The sequence below is a fragment of the Camelus dromedarius genome, chromosome 26, assembly GCF_036321535.1.
Source record: "Camelus dromedarius isolate mCamDro1 chromosome 26, mCamDro1.pat, whole genome shotgun sequence".
NCBI lineage: Eukaryota > Metazoa > Chordata > Mammalia > Artiodactyla > Camelidae > Camelus > Camelus dromedarius.
This window is the reverse complement of record NC_087461.1, coordinates 11,736,958-11,752,342: the sequence shown is the minus strand read 5'-3', so window position 1 is coordinate 11,752,342 and position 15,385 is coordinate 11,736,958. Positions and strand designations below refer to the sequence as shown.

Sequence of the window (15,385 nt, the reverse complement as noted above, 5' to 3'; positions counted from 1 at the left end):
AGTAATTAGAAAAAATGATTAGCAAAGTTCTTTACTGAATATGGATCCAAGTCATTAAAAAAAAAAGGAAAAAAAAAACCCAAAGCATTTCTTTTGAAAATGGCTTTAAACCTATATTTTCTTCCCAGCAATAATCTATTTTCTTTTCAACAATAGTTTTTGGGGGACACGTGGTAACTTCTCCCGAAATAATACCAAGTTCTTTGTTCCTTTCATGAGGGAACTTTCTCTAAGTTGGTAGAAAGTCTTGAAATGTGGCTGTTTCTTTTCAAGAAAACACTGAAAGAATGAACTGCTGAAATCCCAGTACAAATCATCTGTAGGTGAGACTTGGGAATCACTTCTACATTTGAAAAATATTAGACGACCAAACTATGCTGTTTTTCAATTCTCAAGTAACGCTGGGCTTCTGAGAAATAACAGTAAGTTTTGAAGGCATTTGCATTTCCTCTCATACCTTTACTTTTTAAAATATTTTGGATGCTTAGGGATAAACAAGAATAAAATCCATCTGACTGAAATTACATTTTCCCCTCTGAGTGGCTTAGATTTAGTTGGAAATTCCACAGTATAAGTTTAAATTAGTCTCTCTCTCTCTTTTTTTTTTTTTTTTGCATTCTTGGCACTCAGGCTTGCAGAAAATTTTGACTGCTAAAAATACCTCCAAAGAACAACAAAGATGAAAGTTAAAATTCATTTTTTGAATGTACTAAATTTTAATTTTATGCCTACATTGAGATAAAATTTATTAGTATTACTTCCTGATATTTCAGGATGATTTTATTACTTAGATCTTCACAGAAAATGCAGCTTCTAAGCACTTTGGTGTGGCCATTAGCATTGCCTAGTGAACCAGCTGATTTCCCCCCATCTTTCCTTCAACAAACATTTATCGTGTGGCTACTTTCTGTCAAGTACCGTAATGGCTGTTGGGTACACAGTAAAAAAGAAAATCGCCTGGTTCCAGCTTTTCTGCTCTCTGCCTAGTGAGGAGAAACCCATTGCAAGAAGTACTGGTCCAATCCTCTCCTTCTCTCATAGAGAAACTGTCTCCTTTATACATAATAATGCCACCTTGTCCCTGCGTTCCCAAACTCCACACCATCCCCATCACTCTGAAGCACCTGAAGCAGTCCAAGCACAGCTGCAATAACTTGGCTTTCACAGTCCTTGCTTCCTGAAGGATGTAAAGATAAAATGCTTCCTAAATGTCTTCGAAATGATTATACGTCTGCTTCACATAAAGGCAAGAAGAGCTCGGTAACATTGGAGCATCTGGACATAGTCAGAGGTTAGAGGTGGGCAAAAGAGGAAGCAAAGGGCTTCCTTCTCTAGAAACAAGACACATGACCTTTGTAAGGGGTTCACATCAGCACTGCAATGACACTTGAATTTGCAAAGTGTATTTCCATCGTTTGTGACATTAATCACAGCCTCCCAGTGAGATGGGCTATTCTATTACTTCCATTTTACTCCAGAGAAATAAGAAACAAGAGGTTAAATGACTTTCCCAAAGTCAGTAACAGACCGGGGACCAGGATTCAGAGTTTATAAATCCCTATCCTGTGCTGAGCGCACTCAACCACATGCATAACCTTGCCAGAAACTTGGGGCTCAATTTTGCTGTTTCTAACTAACTAAAATTAAGATACATAAGGCAAGAAGGCAGCACCTAGTTCATAACACAGTGATATTATTTTATTGCTGTTTCAGCGGAAAAACTCAGTGTTCTTCCAAACTTCTCAAATGATTTTATGAGACAGTCCAGAGATTACCGTCTCCACTTGTGCTCTGTTCCCGAGTGTCATATATTTGCAAGATGTCCTAAGAAAATACTAAATACTACTGAGAAAAGAATGAACACTTTAGGAAAAGGGGAAAATGCTCTGTTAATAATGGGGAAGCCGTTTATCCCTATTTGGCTGTAATGGAATTGACAAAGTAGAAACTTCACTTGAGGAGTATGACCCCAAAATCTGAGATTATGAACATGTCATGGTTCCAGAAATGACTCTACTGTTTCTTCTTTCATTTTCCAAATTGACCAGTTATTTCCTAAAAGCTAACAGAGTGCTAGGGAGCTGGCTCTTCTGTTATTCTGTCTGATCCCCAGGGAGACTGTAAGCTTTCCGAGGGTAGGAGCCATGCCGTTTCCAGGGCAATGCTGGACACATGGCCAGAGCTGAACAAAAAAATTCATCTGAATGAAAATTCGTCTGAATGTATGTATATGTATGACTGAAATGTTATGCTGTACACCAGAAACTGACACAACATGGTAAACTGACTGTTGTACTTCAATTATAAAAAAAAAAAGGGAATAATTCATCTGAGTGTGAATCCGTCTGCTGCCCTTGTAGACTTTAAAATTGTCATAACATGGATTGGAGGCAAAGCTTTACAAGACACAAAAAGCCTTTTTTTTTATTACAAGTTAGGGCAGAGCCATTCCATAATGCATTCTTATTCAAATTTACATTCTTATTTCGGACAGGGAATACAGTGAAAAATGACCATTTCAATGAGAAAATGAACAGCACCATAGTCCCAGTAAAACTTAATCTGGTATGGGTTTTAAGGGGAACATCCAATGTACTCTTAATGATACTGTTGGATTTACTAAACACTGCTACAGCTTTAAAGTTTAAAAGCCCTCTGAGGGCTTTCAAGAAGCTTCTGTACAGGACAGAAAGGGTTGTGTGGTTTGGATTTAACTTTTTGGTCAAGACCTAAACTATGAGTCATGGACACAGCTTCACATTGCCCCCTGGCGGTGACATGCTCAACGACGCTCAGAAACTTCCTCAATGTCGGTTTGTAAAACCTGGCAAGGTCTTTGGCTTCCATGACAACACCTTCAAGAAAGGCTTCTGAGTTTAAACTTCTGAAAATTTAGTCTTAGACCCCTCTTCTATTTTCACATATCCCGTCTGTTCCATTTCTCCAAAGCTTGCCATGGGTAGCAGGGAGGAAAGCAAACTCCTCATGAGGGGGATTTAGGATTTCAGTGAACCCAGTCACCCCAATAGCCCATGTTGCAAGATGGTGTGGAACTGTCCTAGGTCCTAAAATCAGCACAAAGTGCCTATCATCAGCCGTCCCAGATCCCCCATTACCCAAACTCCCACAAACCTGCACGTCCAACCCAGGTGTGATACGGCAGCTAAAGGACCACTGAGGTCATGTTTGGCTTCAGCAGTCTTGAACTTGTGGGTTAGAAACCATGTGAGGGTTTCTCCAGCCAGGCTGGGGCAGGAATACAACACAGCCATTACCAGGGGAGCCCAAAGAGAGCTGGCTCTGTCACTCTCATCTCTCCCTTTTCCTTGAGGGATCCCCAGATCTACTTATGAGCTGAAGCAGAATGTCCCTGTCCACCAGGGAGAAGCAGGAGGGCTTTTAACCTCAAAACCATTACTTTGTTCTCCAGAAAGCCTAGGAGCTGGGCTGAGAGCCAGGAGGACTCAGAAGACCTGCCCCCACCCAGTGTCTCTTTAGAAAAGCCTGCCTATACACAGCCAAACTCCTGACTCTGAGATGTTTGATATGGCTGGACAGCTACCTGTTCACTAGAGTGTCACACAGAGGTCCCAAAGGTACTGACTGCTTCCAGCTGGGACTAGAGCTGGTCAAACTGTCCAGCACAAGAAAGGACAGACAGCCATAGAGGGGGCCCTGAGGCCTTCTATTCAGTCAACTTATGCAGGTGGTGATGAAAATAAAGCTAACAGACTCCATGGGGAGAAGTGACTGCAAGTGTCCTAAATGACACGTTTGTACAAAGAAGAGTGAAGTGAAGCTGGCTGTGACATCACTGATTCTGTTGTCCTGCAGTGTTGATTCAGTTGATCTGGCTGGTTAAGTGGGTCTGTCCTCCTGTCCTCCCCCTCAGCCCTCCCCACCCCTCCATATGTGTCCCTTCTGGAGTTGCAAGCTCAGTGGAGTCGGACAAGCTGTGTGACCCTGCCACAACCCCCATATAGGCTCTTCTGATCCATTTGTAGGAATCAAGGGACACTGAGCTTGGGACCGCATGACAATTCATACCCTGACATCAGTCTCCTTCCAGACCACTATCTGGGACATCCCAGTAAGAGGGTCTTCAAGAAAAAGTGATGGAACTTGATTCCCATGACTTGTTATCTGCCAAACAAATACATCTCATGGGGACCATCCATCCTTTATCCTGGTGGATCCTCACCCTCACATCTGGCCATGCACTTATTCCAGTGATTTCCTCTCCCTACATCAGCCCTCATCACATTCCGGTTTCTCTCGGGTCTCATTTTGAACTTTAAGAGGTCACTCTGGGGTTGGCAGGGTGTTTCAGCTCCTTTTGGTTCAGTTACACAAAATACTGATATATTTACTAGAAATTCAAGCCCTGTCACTTTGATTTCTCTACTCCTTTGTCAGATCCATTGCCTTTTTAGTTTCTCCATGTTGGAAGCTTTTGCTTTTTGAATGCCCTTCTGAACACATATTTGCCAAAACAATTTCCACAATGAAAGAGCTATAAAGACTTATAAACCCACACAGGGAGCACAATCCAAAGTGCTCCAGCTCGTTTCAATGTGGAGGTTTAGAGGGGATTCTTTTATATTACTGCTGAGTCAGAAAAGTCATTTTCCCCGAGGAGTGGCTCATGAAATGATGGGTTTTTGGGAAATCAGGCAACTTGGCTTCGTGTCATTATTTTAATGGATGGCAAAGCAATTTATTTTCTCTACTTTCCACCATGAAGAGGTTAAATATCCACAGAGGCCATTTAAGAGGTTAATAATTCAGAGGCTAATAGTGAGTAAGACTGTTGTATTTAATGAAATAAATATAAAGTGTTTCAGCCTGGTATTCAAGTCCCTGCAAAACGTATCTACCGAACTATTCCTCACCATGAACCCCTGCTCCCCCCACAGAGCATTTTCCTTTTTGGCCCTGATCTATATGGTGTTTATTACCAACTTAAAGTGTTTTACACATGCTGTTCCTTCCCTAGAATGCAGTTCCCCATCTCCTTCCCCATCTAGGACGTATGCACTTTTCCTGGTCCAGCTCAAATCCAGGGCAGAAGTCACTCCCTTTGCTGAACCACAGCTCTGACTCCTCACACACACTCAGGCAAGCGATCTGTCACTTCCCGTCTGTGCCCATCTATTTCTTTCCTAATTAGATTGCAAGCTCCTTGTGCTTTTACAATCCCATTAAGCACTGGACCCAGGGCTATGTCTGTCTGGGTTGCTGAGTAACTAGATGATGGGCTATGAGGAAGATAGCAGAGAAACCAGTGTAAACAGGACAGTGGGAAGGTAGTTTTCAGCACAGAGCTGACCTGTGGGTGATGCTAAACACTGTCCAGGTAGCCTCAGCGCTTTAAGATCTGACTCTTCCTCCCCCCACCACCATGGGCTAGGTTTGCAAAGCACAGCTTTGAGCAGAAATCAGGAAGACACCCAAGCAGTTTGATGACCTGATCAACTTAGCACAACTTGAAAATTCTGGTCCTAAACCTAACTGGAGCTGAGAGAAGGGCTCCTGTTTTTCACTTTCCCCTTTTCATGTCCAGATGTCTCCTGATTCTGCAGGGGGTGGCTTCTCAGTTTTACTTTCGTTTTACGTCGTGTTCCTGCAACTTCCTCATTTATAAAGTGAGGGATCATTAAATTGCTTCCCAAGATTCTTTCTACCTCCAGAATCCTATGCCTTTATAACCTACTTCATTTCTCTTCAGCCCTTCTCTCCTCTCTGACTTACACCTTATCCATCAGTTTATTGCCCACGATACCCAGTGCTACCAGGTGAAGAAGTCATTTTATCTTCATCAGGGCCTCTTGTAAAAATGATGTTGAGCAGCAATTTAAAAATAATTAAGACGGCCCAGCACCCGAGTCCTGGCCTCTCGCTTTCGTCGCGGAACAGACACCGTGAGCTTCAGCACCCAGTCCAGCCTCTCCACCTGCCGGTCCACCGGCTCCGTGCAGTCGCGCTACGTGCCGCGACCACTCAGCAGCGCGGCCAGCGTCTATGCAGACGCCGGGGGCTCGGGATCTCGGATCTCCGTGTCCCGCTCCACCAGCGTTCGGGGCGGCTGGGGTTCCGGGAACCTGGGCACGCGGATGATCTGGTGTATAGTGGGCATGGGGGGCATCCAGGGCGAGGAGACCATGCAAAACCTGAACAACCGCCTGGCCTCCTACCTGGAGAAGGTGAGGAGCCTGGAGGCTGACAATCGGAGACTGGACAGCAAAATTCGGGAACACCTGGAGAAGAAGGGACCCCAGGTCCGAGACTGGGGGCATTACTTGAAGACCACTGAGGACGTGAGGGCTCAGATCTTTGCAAATTCTGTGGACAACGCTCGCATCATTCTACAGATTGACAATGACTGTCTCGCTGCTGATGACTTCAGAGTCAAGTATGAGACAGAGCTGGCCATGCGCCAGTCTGTGGAGAGTGACATCCACGGGCTCCACAAAGTCATTGATGACACCAATGTCACTCACCTACAGCTGGAGACAGAAATCGAGGCTCTCAAAGAGGAGCTGCTCTTTATGAAGAAGAATCACGAGGAGGAAGTAAAGGGTCTAGAAAACCAGACTGCCGACTCTGGGTTGACCGTGGAGTTGGATGCCCCCAAGTCTGAGGACCTGAGCAAGATCATGGCAGACATCCAGGCTCAGTATGATGAGCTTGCTCGGAAGAACCAAGAGGAGATGGACAAGTACTGGTCCCAGCAGATTGAGGAGAGCACCACAGTGGTCACCTCGCAGACCACTGAGATAGGAGCTGCCGAGACAGCCCTCACAGAGCTGAGACGGAACGTACAGTCCCTGGAGATCGACCTGGACTCCATGAGAAACTTGAAGGCCAGCTTGGAGAACAGCCTGAGGGAGGTGGAGGCCTGCTACGCCATGCAGATGGAGCAGCTTAATGGGGTTCTGCTGCACCTGGAGTCAGAGCTGGCCCAGACCCGGGCAGAGGGGCAATGCCAGAACCAGGAGTACGAGGCCCTGGTGAACATCAAGGTCAAGCTGGAGGCTGAGATCAACACCTACCGCTGCCTGCTGGAAGATGGGGAGGACTTCAATCTTAGTGATGCCATGGATAGCAACAACTCCAGGCAAACCATCCAGAAGACCACCACCCTCAGGCTTGTGGATGGCACCTCAGACACCAAAGTTCTGAGGCATTAAGAAGGCGGAATTGATGCCCTTTGGGGAGTGAGAGGCCAATAAAAGTTCAGATGTTATTGCATAAAAAAAAATAAAATAATTAAAACACAATTCCTTAATTTTCATTTGATCATGGCTCTGTTGTTCTTCTTATAGGAATTTAGTTTTTATAAAGCTAGTGGCACTTTAAGCAGATGTCCCTCCCCTGGGGGAAAAAAACACAGGAAAAAATAAAGCCTGTGCTTTTCTTAAATATATTTTAGATAATGTCTTTTTTTTCAGCACCCACAGATATGACTCATCATTAGGAGAAGAGACAGGTACTCATAGAAACCAAATTAGGAAAAGAATGTGAATTCTTGTGATTAAATGTAAACCAGAAGACCACCTCACTTTGAAAAGGATATTAATAACCATGAAGGAGTTATACTGATATTTATTGGAAAGAGATAAAATGACTTTTAGAGGTTTTAATGAAAAGAGGTAGAAAAGGGAAAGGTTTAAGGAGAATTCATAAATGAGAAGATGAAAATCCAATCCCTTGACTCATGTGGTGCTTTTTATAGCACCTGCTTAGTTGGGAAATAAGTGCCATGATTCACTTTTGAAGTTAGGAGACAACATGTTTAATCACATAGTTCTTCTCTCCTCTGCATTGTTTATCACCAATGAATTAATCCCAATAAAAATATTTGCAATACATCCAGCTCCTTAATATTTCTAAGCTTCATTATATATGACAGACTGAGAAGGGTGACATGAAGTTATTCAAAAGCACTTAAAACATTATAGTAACTTTTAGTCAGGGGAGGGTCTAGCTCAGTGGTAGAGCACGTGCTTAGCATGCACAAGGTCCCAGGTTCAATCCCCAGTACCTCCATTAAAATAAATAAGTAAATAAACAAATCTAATTACCTACACCCCCCTCAAAAAAAAAAAAACAACCCAAAAAAGAGAGAGTACACCTGAAACTAATATAATATAAAAATTATAGTACATTTTATATTCAGAAAAAGATTTAAAGGTCCACTGTTTTCAGAATACTAAATCCAGAAGGTTGAGCTCTGGATATTCTCTCTGGCCAGTGAGTCTCAGGTTCCATTAACTGCTCTAGAGCCCAGAGCCAGGGCAGTAGCCATGTTCTAGGTGTGTTCTTGGAACAGTCACTCGCCTTGATGGTTTTTGAAATCTGGAAAATGAACTGACTTGGTATTTGACTTCGAAGACTGTTTCTTATAACAAACCTGTGTACTTCCAAGCCACATCATTTTTTGTCTTACAGACCTTAGAAGACAGCTCTAAGTTTCAGGGAAATCTAGTCTTACTATAGGCACACACACACTACACAGAGACACACACACAAACACACTCTGCAATACTGCAACCATTTTCTCTAAAGAATATCATTGCAATATCTGTCTTCCTTACACTGTTGGTAAAATATCTAAATTAAATAAATTACTGATGGTGAACATTCCCTACTTCTGCCAAGCCGAGGTATGATATATTTTGTTGGTGCAGTGCAAGGTTTCTGCCCCCATCACTAGAGGTTGCATTTCATAGGACTTAGCCTGTGCTGATATTTCCAGAAGAGTTAATGAAGTAGAAATGTTCTCAGAAATTAAAATAAAAAATTAATGGAAATTTTGCTTTTCATTAGTCACATCACCAAATCAATGTTTTATATCAAGCTATTCTGTAATAATTCTAAATTATGTTCCCGAGAATTTCTGTGTAAAACATGTCCATATGGTAAGAGTTTGTAAAATTTTGTAACACATTCACAAATCATGGTGACAAGGAACACTGGTATTAATTTCTGAAAGTCAATGTCATTTCTCTGATACACTTTTATGATTTCATTTCATCATACCTTGAAACTAAAAAAAAAAAAAAAAAAAAAAACAAACCCCAAAACAAAACAAAACAAAATAGAACAAAACAAAAGCCCCAGAACTGAATACCTTCTTAGGAAACCAAAAACAGATACAGAATTAGCACCATACAATATCTTGTAGTAGCTCACAGTGAAAAAGAATATGAAAATGAATATATGTATATTCATGCATGACTGAAGCATGTGCTGTACACCAGAAATTGACACAACACTGTAAACTGACTATAACTCAATAAAAAATTCAGCATCATAAATGAACAGATTATATAGTTCTCATGTATACATCTTTTAACCTAGAGTAGAGTGTCTACTCTTAGTCTTTACTCCTGCTCTCATTTTATTTCTCTCGTAGTACTTATCATAGTCTGCATGCGCTTTGTAATTTATTTGTTTATTTGGCCTTTGACTCTCCAGCCACAAAGTAAGCTGGCTCAGGAAAACAAAACCTCTCCAGGTATTCCAAGCAGAAAGAGATATAAATAAGAGAATTTGAGGGTTACAGAAATGTTGAAACCGTAGGAGAAGAACAACTCAAGTTTGCCACTAGCTTTAAGACAGTCAGGAAATTTCTGGAACCACAGGAAATGATTAGTGATGCTCAGGGCTGTGAGAATCACTGAAGCCAATGATTACAGCAATACTGAGAGCTGCTGAAAAAAATCTCACATCTGCTGAAGCCCAGACACCTGTCCATGGAGAAATATTTTGGCTTCGGTCTATTTTCTACATCTTGTGAGAATGTGTCTTATTGGCAGAATCTAATATGAAGCCCTCCTGGTAAGGGATTCTGGGAAATGAGTTCTCCGGCTTCCAGCCCTCACAGTAGTGGGTGGTGTATAGAAGAGAGTGAGTGTTTTGGGGCTGCCTACAGATAATTCAATATAATCTCCAAAAGGGAAGAATACATCCTGCTTTAATTTTCTCCCTCAGTAAGTCTGTAAACTTTTCATTCCCAGGATTCTTTATACTCTTAAAATTTTTGGAGGGTACCAGTGTGTGCTTTTGCTTATATGGGCTATATCTATCAATATTTACCATAATGGAAAACAAAATTTTTTGTTTGTGAATATTTAATAATGTTAATTTACTAATTCATTAAAAATAATAATGAAATCATTACATAGTAACATAAACATGATACTTATGAAAAATGGCTGTATTTTTTCCAAAATAAAACAAAAAATAGTGAGAAGAAGGGCACTGTTTTACATTTTTGGAAATCTTTTTAATGTCTGGCATAATACACTATAGGTTCTCTTTCTTCTGTTAAGATATTAAGAATAAGAGTGAAAATGCAAGTAACTTTTTAGTATTATCATGGGAATAGTTTGGCCTTTGAAGACCACCTGAAATTTCTCAGGGACACTCAGGAGCCCTAGATCATTTTGTTAACACTGCAAAAATCACATCCTTGGCCACTAGCATCATTATCTGACACACAATAGATACATAAAAGGTATCTGTGAATGAATTAATGAGTAAAAAGACACTACATTGTTCCTTCTGTAATGCATGTAGGCAGCAATCTGTACATGTTTTCAAAGGAAGACTTTCTCTTGCATTCATTCTCACTCCTTCTCATAATTCTGTTGTGGGAAGACAGGGAGCATGTAAAGCCACATTTCAGAAGTGACATCATTGATTTAGGCAGCTTAATACAAAATTGTGACTTAGATCAAGTGTTCAGTGTCCCCCTGAAACAGAGCAGGACCTATGGGGTCCTTCACAGGACAGATCCCTCCCGCTGCCCCTCACCATGTCCTCCACCTGCCTCTTGTCTACAGAAAAACTTTAGTCAAAGAATAAGTATAATCAGAGAAGAAAATACAGAAACAAAGGGAAACAGTCAAACAGGACAAAATAATGATTGTTTAGTCATTAAACAAAGCCAAAGTCCTTTAGTTCCTCCTCAAGGGCTACAGATAATATTCTGAGCCATATCCTTTGAGCTGTCTTGTAGCTACTAAAACTTCACCAGGTAGAAGAAGTTAACTACATGACGACCAGACAGCAGCCAGGACATAAGCTGCCACAATTCTGAGAACTGGCCTCAAAGAAGTGGGAGCAAACCAACCCTGGAACTGGAGATTACCTGTTTACTTAAAACAATCAAAATGATGCTGATCAGACCACTGCAAGACTAACTTCAAAATGACTGCCAGCAGCCTCTCCCTCCACCTGCACACCCTGACACTCCTCTAAAAGCTCATGGTCCACTGGCCACTTCTACTACTCGTAGGGGTATTTCAGGCAGTCTTTTGAAAAACATTGTGTAGGGAAGAGCCCCAGCCTAGAGCCAGGAAGCTTGGGTCCTAATGCTGGTTTCCCCTTATTTATTCTTGGCGGTGGGATCTTGGGGATGATCATGCTGTTTTTCTAGTACCCAGTTTCCTTCTTGATAAAGTGTGACTTGTTCTCTTCCTTCACTGAATTCAGAGGATTGCTGGGAAGAAAGAATAGGAGATACTGGATATGCAGATACTTTGAACACATAGTGGGCTCTGTAACTAGGGGAGCTTTGGTTAGTACACGGTCTCTGCCAGATCTCAGGAGCATCAGTATGAATTACTCCAGGACATGGTGCACCCCTTCCACTTCCAGTCAGCTTTGGGGGAGTCCCACTTTCTACCCACCGTGCCTCTTCCACGCTGGAGAGTAAGTCACTCACAATTGTTTTCTTTGGTTTGGTCCCATTATAACTGACCTGTCCTTGTCTCTTAAGGCCCTATTGAACTCAGTGGTTCTAATTATCCCAAGACAACAGCAGCTGAAAGTGTTCCTGGTGTATTTGCACTATAATTGGAACTTTCATGAGCAACCCCCCTAAAATGACTAGTAATGAAAAGTTCAGGGCCACGTACAAATCTCCACTAGGTTAAGAGACCTGCAATTATCTTACAGTATAGCTTGCCTGCAATTAACACTGGTCCTTGTGTGCATGAAGAAGGCACACATTTCCAGGAGGAAATCATAAGCCATTCAGGTAAAATAAAGTCGTTTGCTCTGATTATAAAATAATTAAAATTGAAGTCCTTGCAGAGAGTAAAAAAGTTTGTTTTTTTTTAAACCATATTAAGTTGTTAGCTGTTCTGAAAAAGACCCTCATCTGCTTATGGGTATGACAAAGGCTTGCAGAATCAAAATTAATCTCTGAATTAAAAGTCACCAATAGCCCTTTTATGTTCAAAAAGCACTACTGGTACAAAAAAAAAAAAAAATGGGGCCTTCATAATTGATCAAGGAGCATGAGACAAAATTTTGGCTGACTAAATCTAGCAAATGCTTTCCAAAGAGGAAAGCTATGCTTATAATTCTAAGATGAAGTTGTTAAAACTTCAAAAAATTATTTCAGGAAAATTTCTCTAAAATGAAGACTCAATCTAAAATGCCATAGTTTGAAATGAATATCTGAATTTTAAACAAAATTTCCTTATAATTTCAAAGTGTACCAAGACTAATCTCATACATGTTACTGATAAATGTCTTAACCAGTTTAAAATCATGGCTATCAGAGCAAGTAATAAGTTTTCTGTTTTTTTAAAGGACCCCCTGGCACACAAACAGCATTTCTCTAGACTGTGATCTAAATATAAATATAAATTAAAATATTTAAAGCAACCTTGAACAACTGACCATATAACTAAAGTTCCTTTATGGAGATAATGGCTAATACTGAGAGGGCAAAGGAAGCCTACTGATACCAGATTTTAAAATAGAGAATTAACCACACCCACCTATCTCCTCTCTTTTGCAAAACTTAAGAAGGCATTAACCATATGGACATGGAAAACTTGAGGAAACAGCAAAGATGAGACGTTTTAACACACACTGGGGAAGGGAAAAGGGAAGAGGAGTGATGACAGATTGAACAGAGCAGAATTATGGCTCAAGAGCTGCTGAGGGCCCAGGCCAATAGGGAGCCAGCTGATTCACCCTCCAAAACCAAGGAAAACAAGGCTCTTGGAGACACCGGGTACCAGGAAGCTGGGGGATACAGTAGGGGAAAAAAGCCAAAGTAGGGGGATGGTTGAACGAGTAGTGGGCTTCTCTGATGCCTTACCAAATGGCTCTCCCTTCCTTCTCCATCCACCCAGCACACCTCGCCCACAGGAAATCTGAGGCATTCTCTCTGGATGAACCCAGGACTCAAAGCACCAGATGGAGTGAAGACTGTTGGGCAGAGAAGGGCTCAAAATGGGATGAGATAAAACTCTACATGTTGAATGCTGGGATCTTTGGACACCTTCCCTGGTCCTGCTTCCAGAACGCTGTCAGCCAGTTAAATTGGATGATTCTGCTCTGCAGAAACTTAAGACCTCAAAGAGACAGTCTCCAAATAATGCCACCTGCCATCTGTCATGTTTGAACAGTCCCCGGATCACCTGACAGTGAGGTTCACCTGTCAGCACAGCCAGTCCTCCCAACATGAACCCTCATTCAGGCTTTCAGGACAGATAGCCCAGGTCATCTGACACTGAGCAAAGCTTCCTGCTGGAAAGAGACAAACCAAGACAAACACCAGGAAGAAAGATCACAATGGAAAATAAGAAACCACAGAGAACAGAGGAAAATTTGAAATATATTCCACGCTATCATCAGAGAGAGAAAATGTTGTCTCCACAAAATAAATCCAGGAGGCTATAAAAGAGAAACAATCAGTGAACAAATGATAATTCTTGGAAAATCAAATGAAAACTGCCAACATTTAAAAAGTTTAAACATTGATCAGTGCGGCTGGGCGTGCGAGCGGCGAGGGCGCGGGGCGGGCTGATCGGAGAGAAGCTGGGGCGGGCGGGGGAGGGGGGTGGCGGTAGCGGCGGCGGGGCCGACGGCCTGCGCGGGTGCTCAGCTCCCCAGGCCGCGGCCCGCGCCGCCTTCTTCCTCCGTCCCTCCCCGCATCCCTGCCGTCCGCCACGGTGCAGCGGCATCGCCTCCTTCCGAGCCGCGCGGCTGCCTCCAGACCCCTCAGCGCGGGTGAGCTCTGTTCCCTAAGGCAGTTGGTGCTGACCCTGGAACCCCAAAAGAGGAAATTGCTGGCCAAGCTCAGCCTTGGTACTGATAGTCACCATGTCCTTGAAGATCCAGACAAGCACTGTAACCAACAAGAATGACCCCAAGTGCATCAACTCTCGGATCTTCATTGGAAATCTCAACACAGCTGTGGTGAAGAAGTCAGATGCGGAGACCATCTTCTTCAAGTGTGGCTGTGTGGCCGGCTGTTCTGTGCACAAGGGCTATGCCTTTGTCCAGTATGCTGACGAGCGCCATGCCCGGGCAGCTGTGCTGGGAGAGAATGGGCGGGTGCTGGCCGGGCAGACCCTGGACATCAGCATGGCTGTAGTGCCCAAGCCCAACAGACCCAAGGGGCTAAAGAGAGCAGTATCTGCCATATACAGTGGCTACAGCTTTGACTATGATTACTACCGCGAAGACTTCTATGACAGCCTCTTCGACGGGGACGCCTGCCGCCAGTGCCAGTGCCCAGGGTGGTCCCTGTGAAGCGACCCCGCGTCACAGTCCCCTTGGTCCAGCATGTCAAAACCACCATACCTGTCAAGCTCTTTGCCCGCTCCTCAGCCATCACCACTGGCTCAGCCAAGATCAAGTTAAAGAGCAGTGAACTGCAGACCATGAAGACGGAGCTGACACAGATCAAGTCCAACACTGATGCCCTGTTGGGTCGCTTGGAGCAGATTGCCGAGGAGCAGAAGGCTAATCCAGATGGCAAAAACAAGGGTGACAGCAGCAGCAATGGTGACGGCGGCAGTGGCAGCAGCAGTGGTGGTGGCAGCAGCCAGCCACTGCCCCCCAAGGAGGACACAGCTTCTGAAGCAGGCACATCCCAGGGAGAAGCACAGGCTTGAGATGATGGTGATGAGGAGGGGCTGCTAACACACAGCAAGGAAGAGCTGGAGCACAGCCAGGACACAGATGCGGAGGATGGGGCCCTGCAGTAAGCAGCCTGACAGGAGCAATGGCCCCTGGCAGAAGGGTGTGCACTGTACCAGACCTCAAGCTGGGCAACCCCCCAGTGCCATCCCCAGCAGGTCCCAGAAGAGAGCTGACAGCAGGCACCTTCTCCCCGACACATCTCAACCAGCGCCACGTTCTCTGCAGGTGGAGTTACTGGCATCCCCTCCTCACGCACCCTCCCTGTTGGCGCTGCCCAGGTGAGAGGGCAGAGCATGGGGTTTCCCCACAATCTGCCTCTCCTCCCCAGGACACTCCCAGCTTGGGGTTTTTCTATAGGTTTGGATGGGAGTGGGGCACAGGGAAGGGACCCTGACAATAAAGAGATTGGATCCCCCCCCAAAAAAGC

The 15,385-nt window shown here is 43.6% G+C and overlaps 1 protein-coding gene and 1 pseudogene across 1 annotated transcript; both read left to right on the top strand.

Moving 5' to 3' along the window:
* The first annotated feature begins 922 nt into the window (after window positions 1-922).
* Window positions 923-7,234, top strand: LOC105090618 (keratin, type I cytoskeletal 18-like). The gene is made up of 2 exons (XM_064479247.1): window positions 923-1,010; window positions 5,917-7,234. Exons 1-2 carry the CDS (start codon window positions 923-925, stop codon window positions 7,188-7,190), a joined length of 1,362 nt encoding a protein of 453 aa, XP_064335317.1. The 3' UTR covers window positions 7,191-7,234.
* A 6,813-nt stretch (window positions 7,235-14,047) lies between these two features.
* LOC105090604 (RNA-binding protein Raly-like) lies at window positions 14,048-15,088 on the top strand (annotated as a pseudogene).
* The last annotated feature ends 297 nt before the right edge of the window (window positions 15,089-15,385 follow it).

Bases quoted from the DNA above. Each gene is read 5' to 3' on its own strand.
- LOC105090618 (XM_064479247.1), top strand. From the start codon at position 923: ATGGCTGTTGGGTACACAGTAAAAAAGAAAATCGCCTGGTTCCAGCTT. The intron at 1,011-5,916 runs GTACTGGTCCAA...GTCGCGGAACAG, and splicing joins GGAGAAACCCATTGCAAGAA to ACACCGTGAGCTTCAGCACC.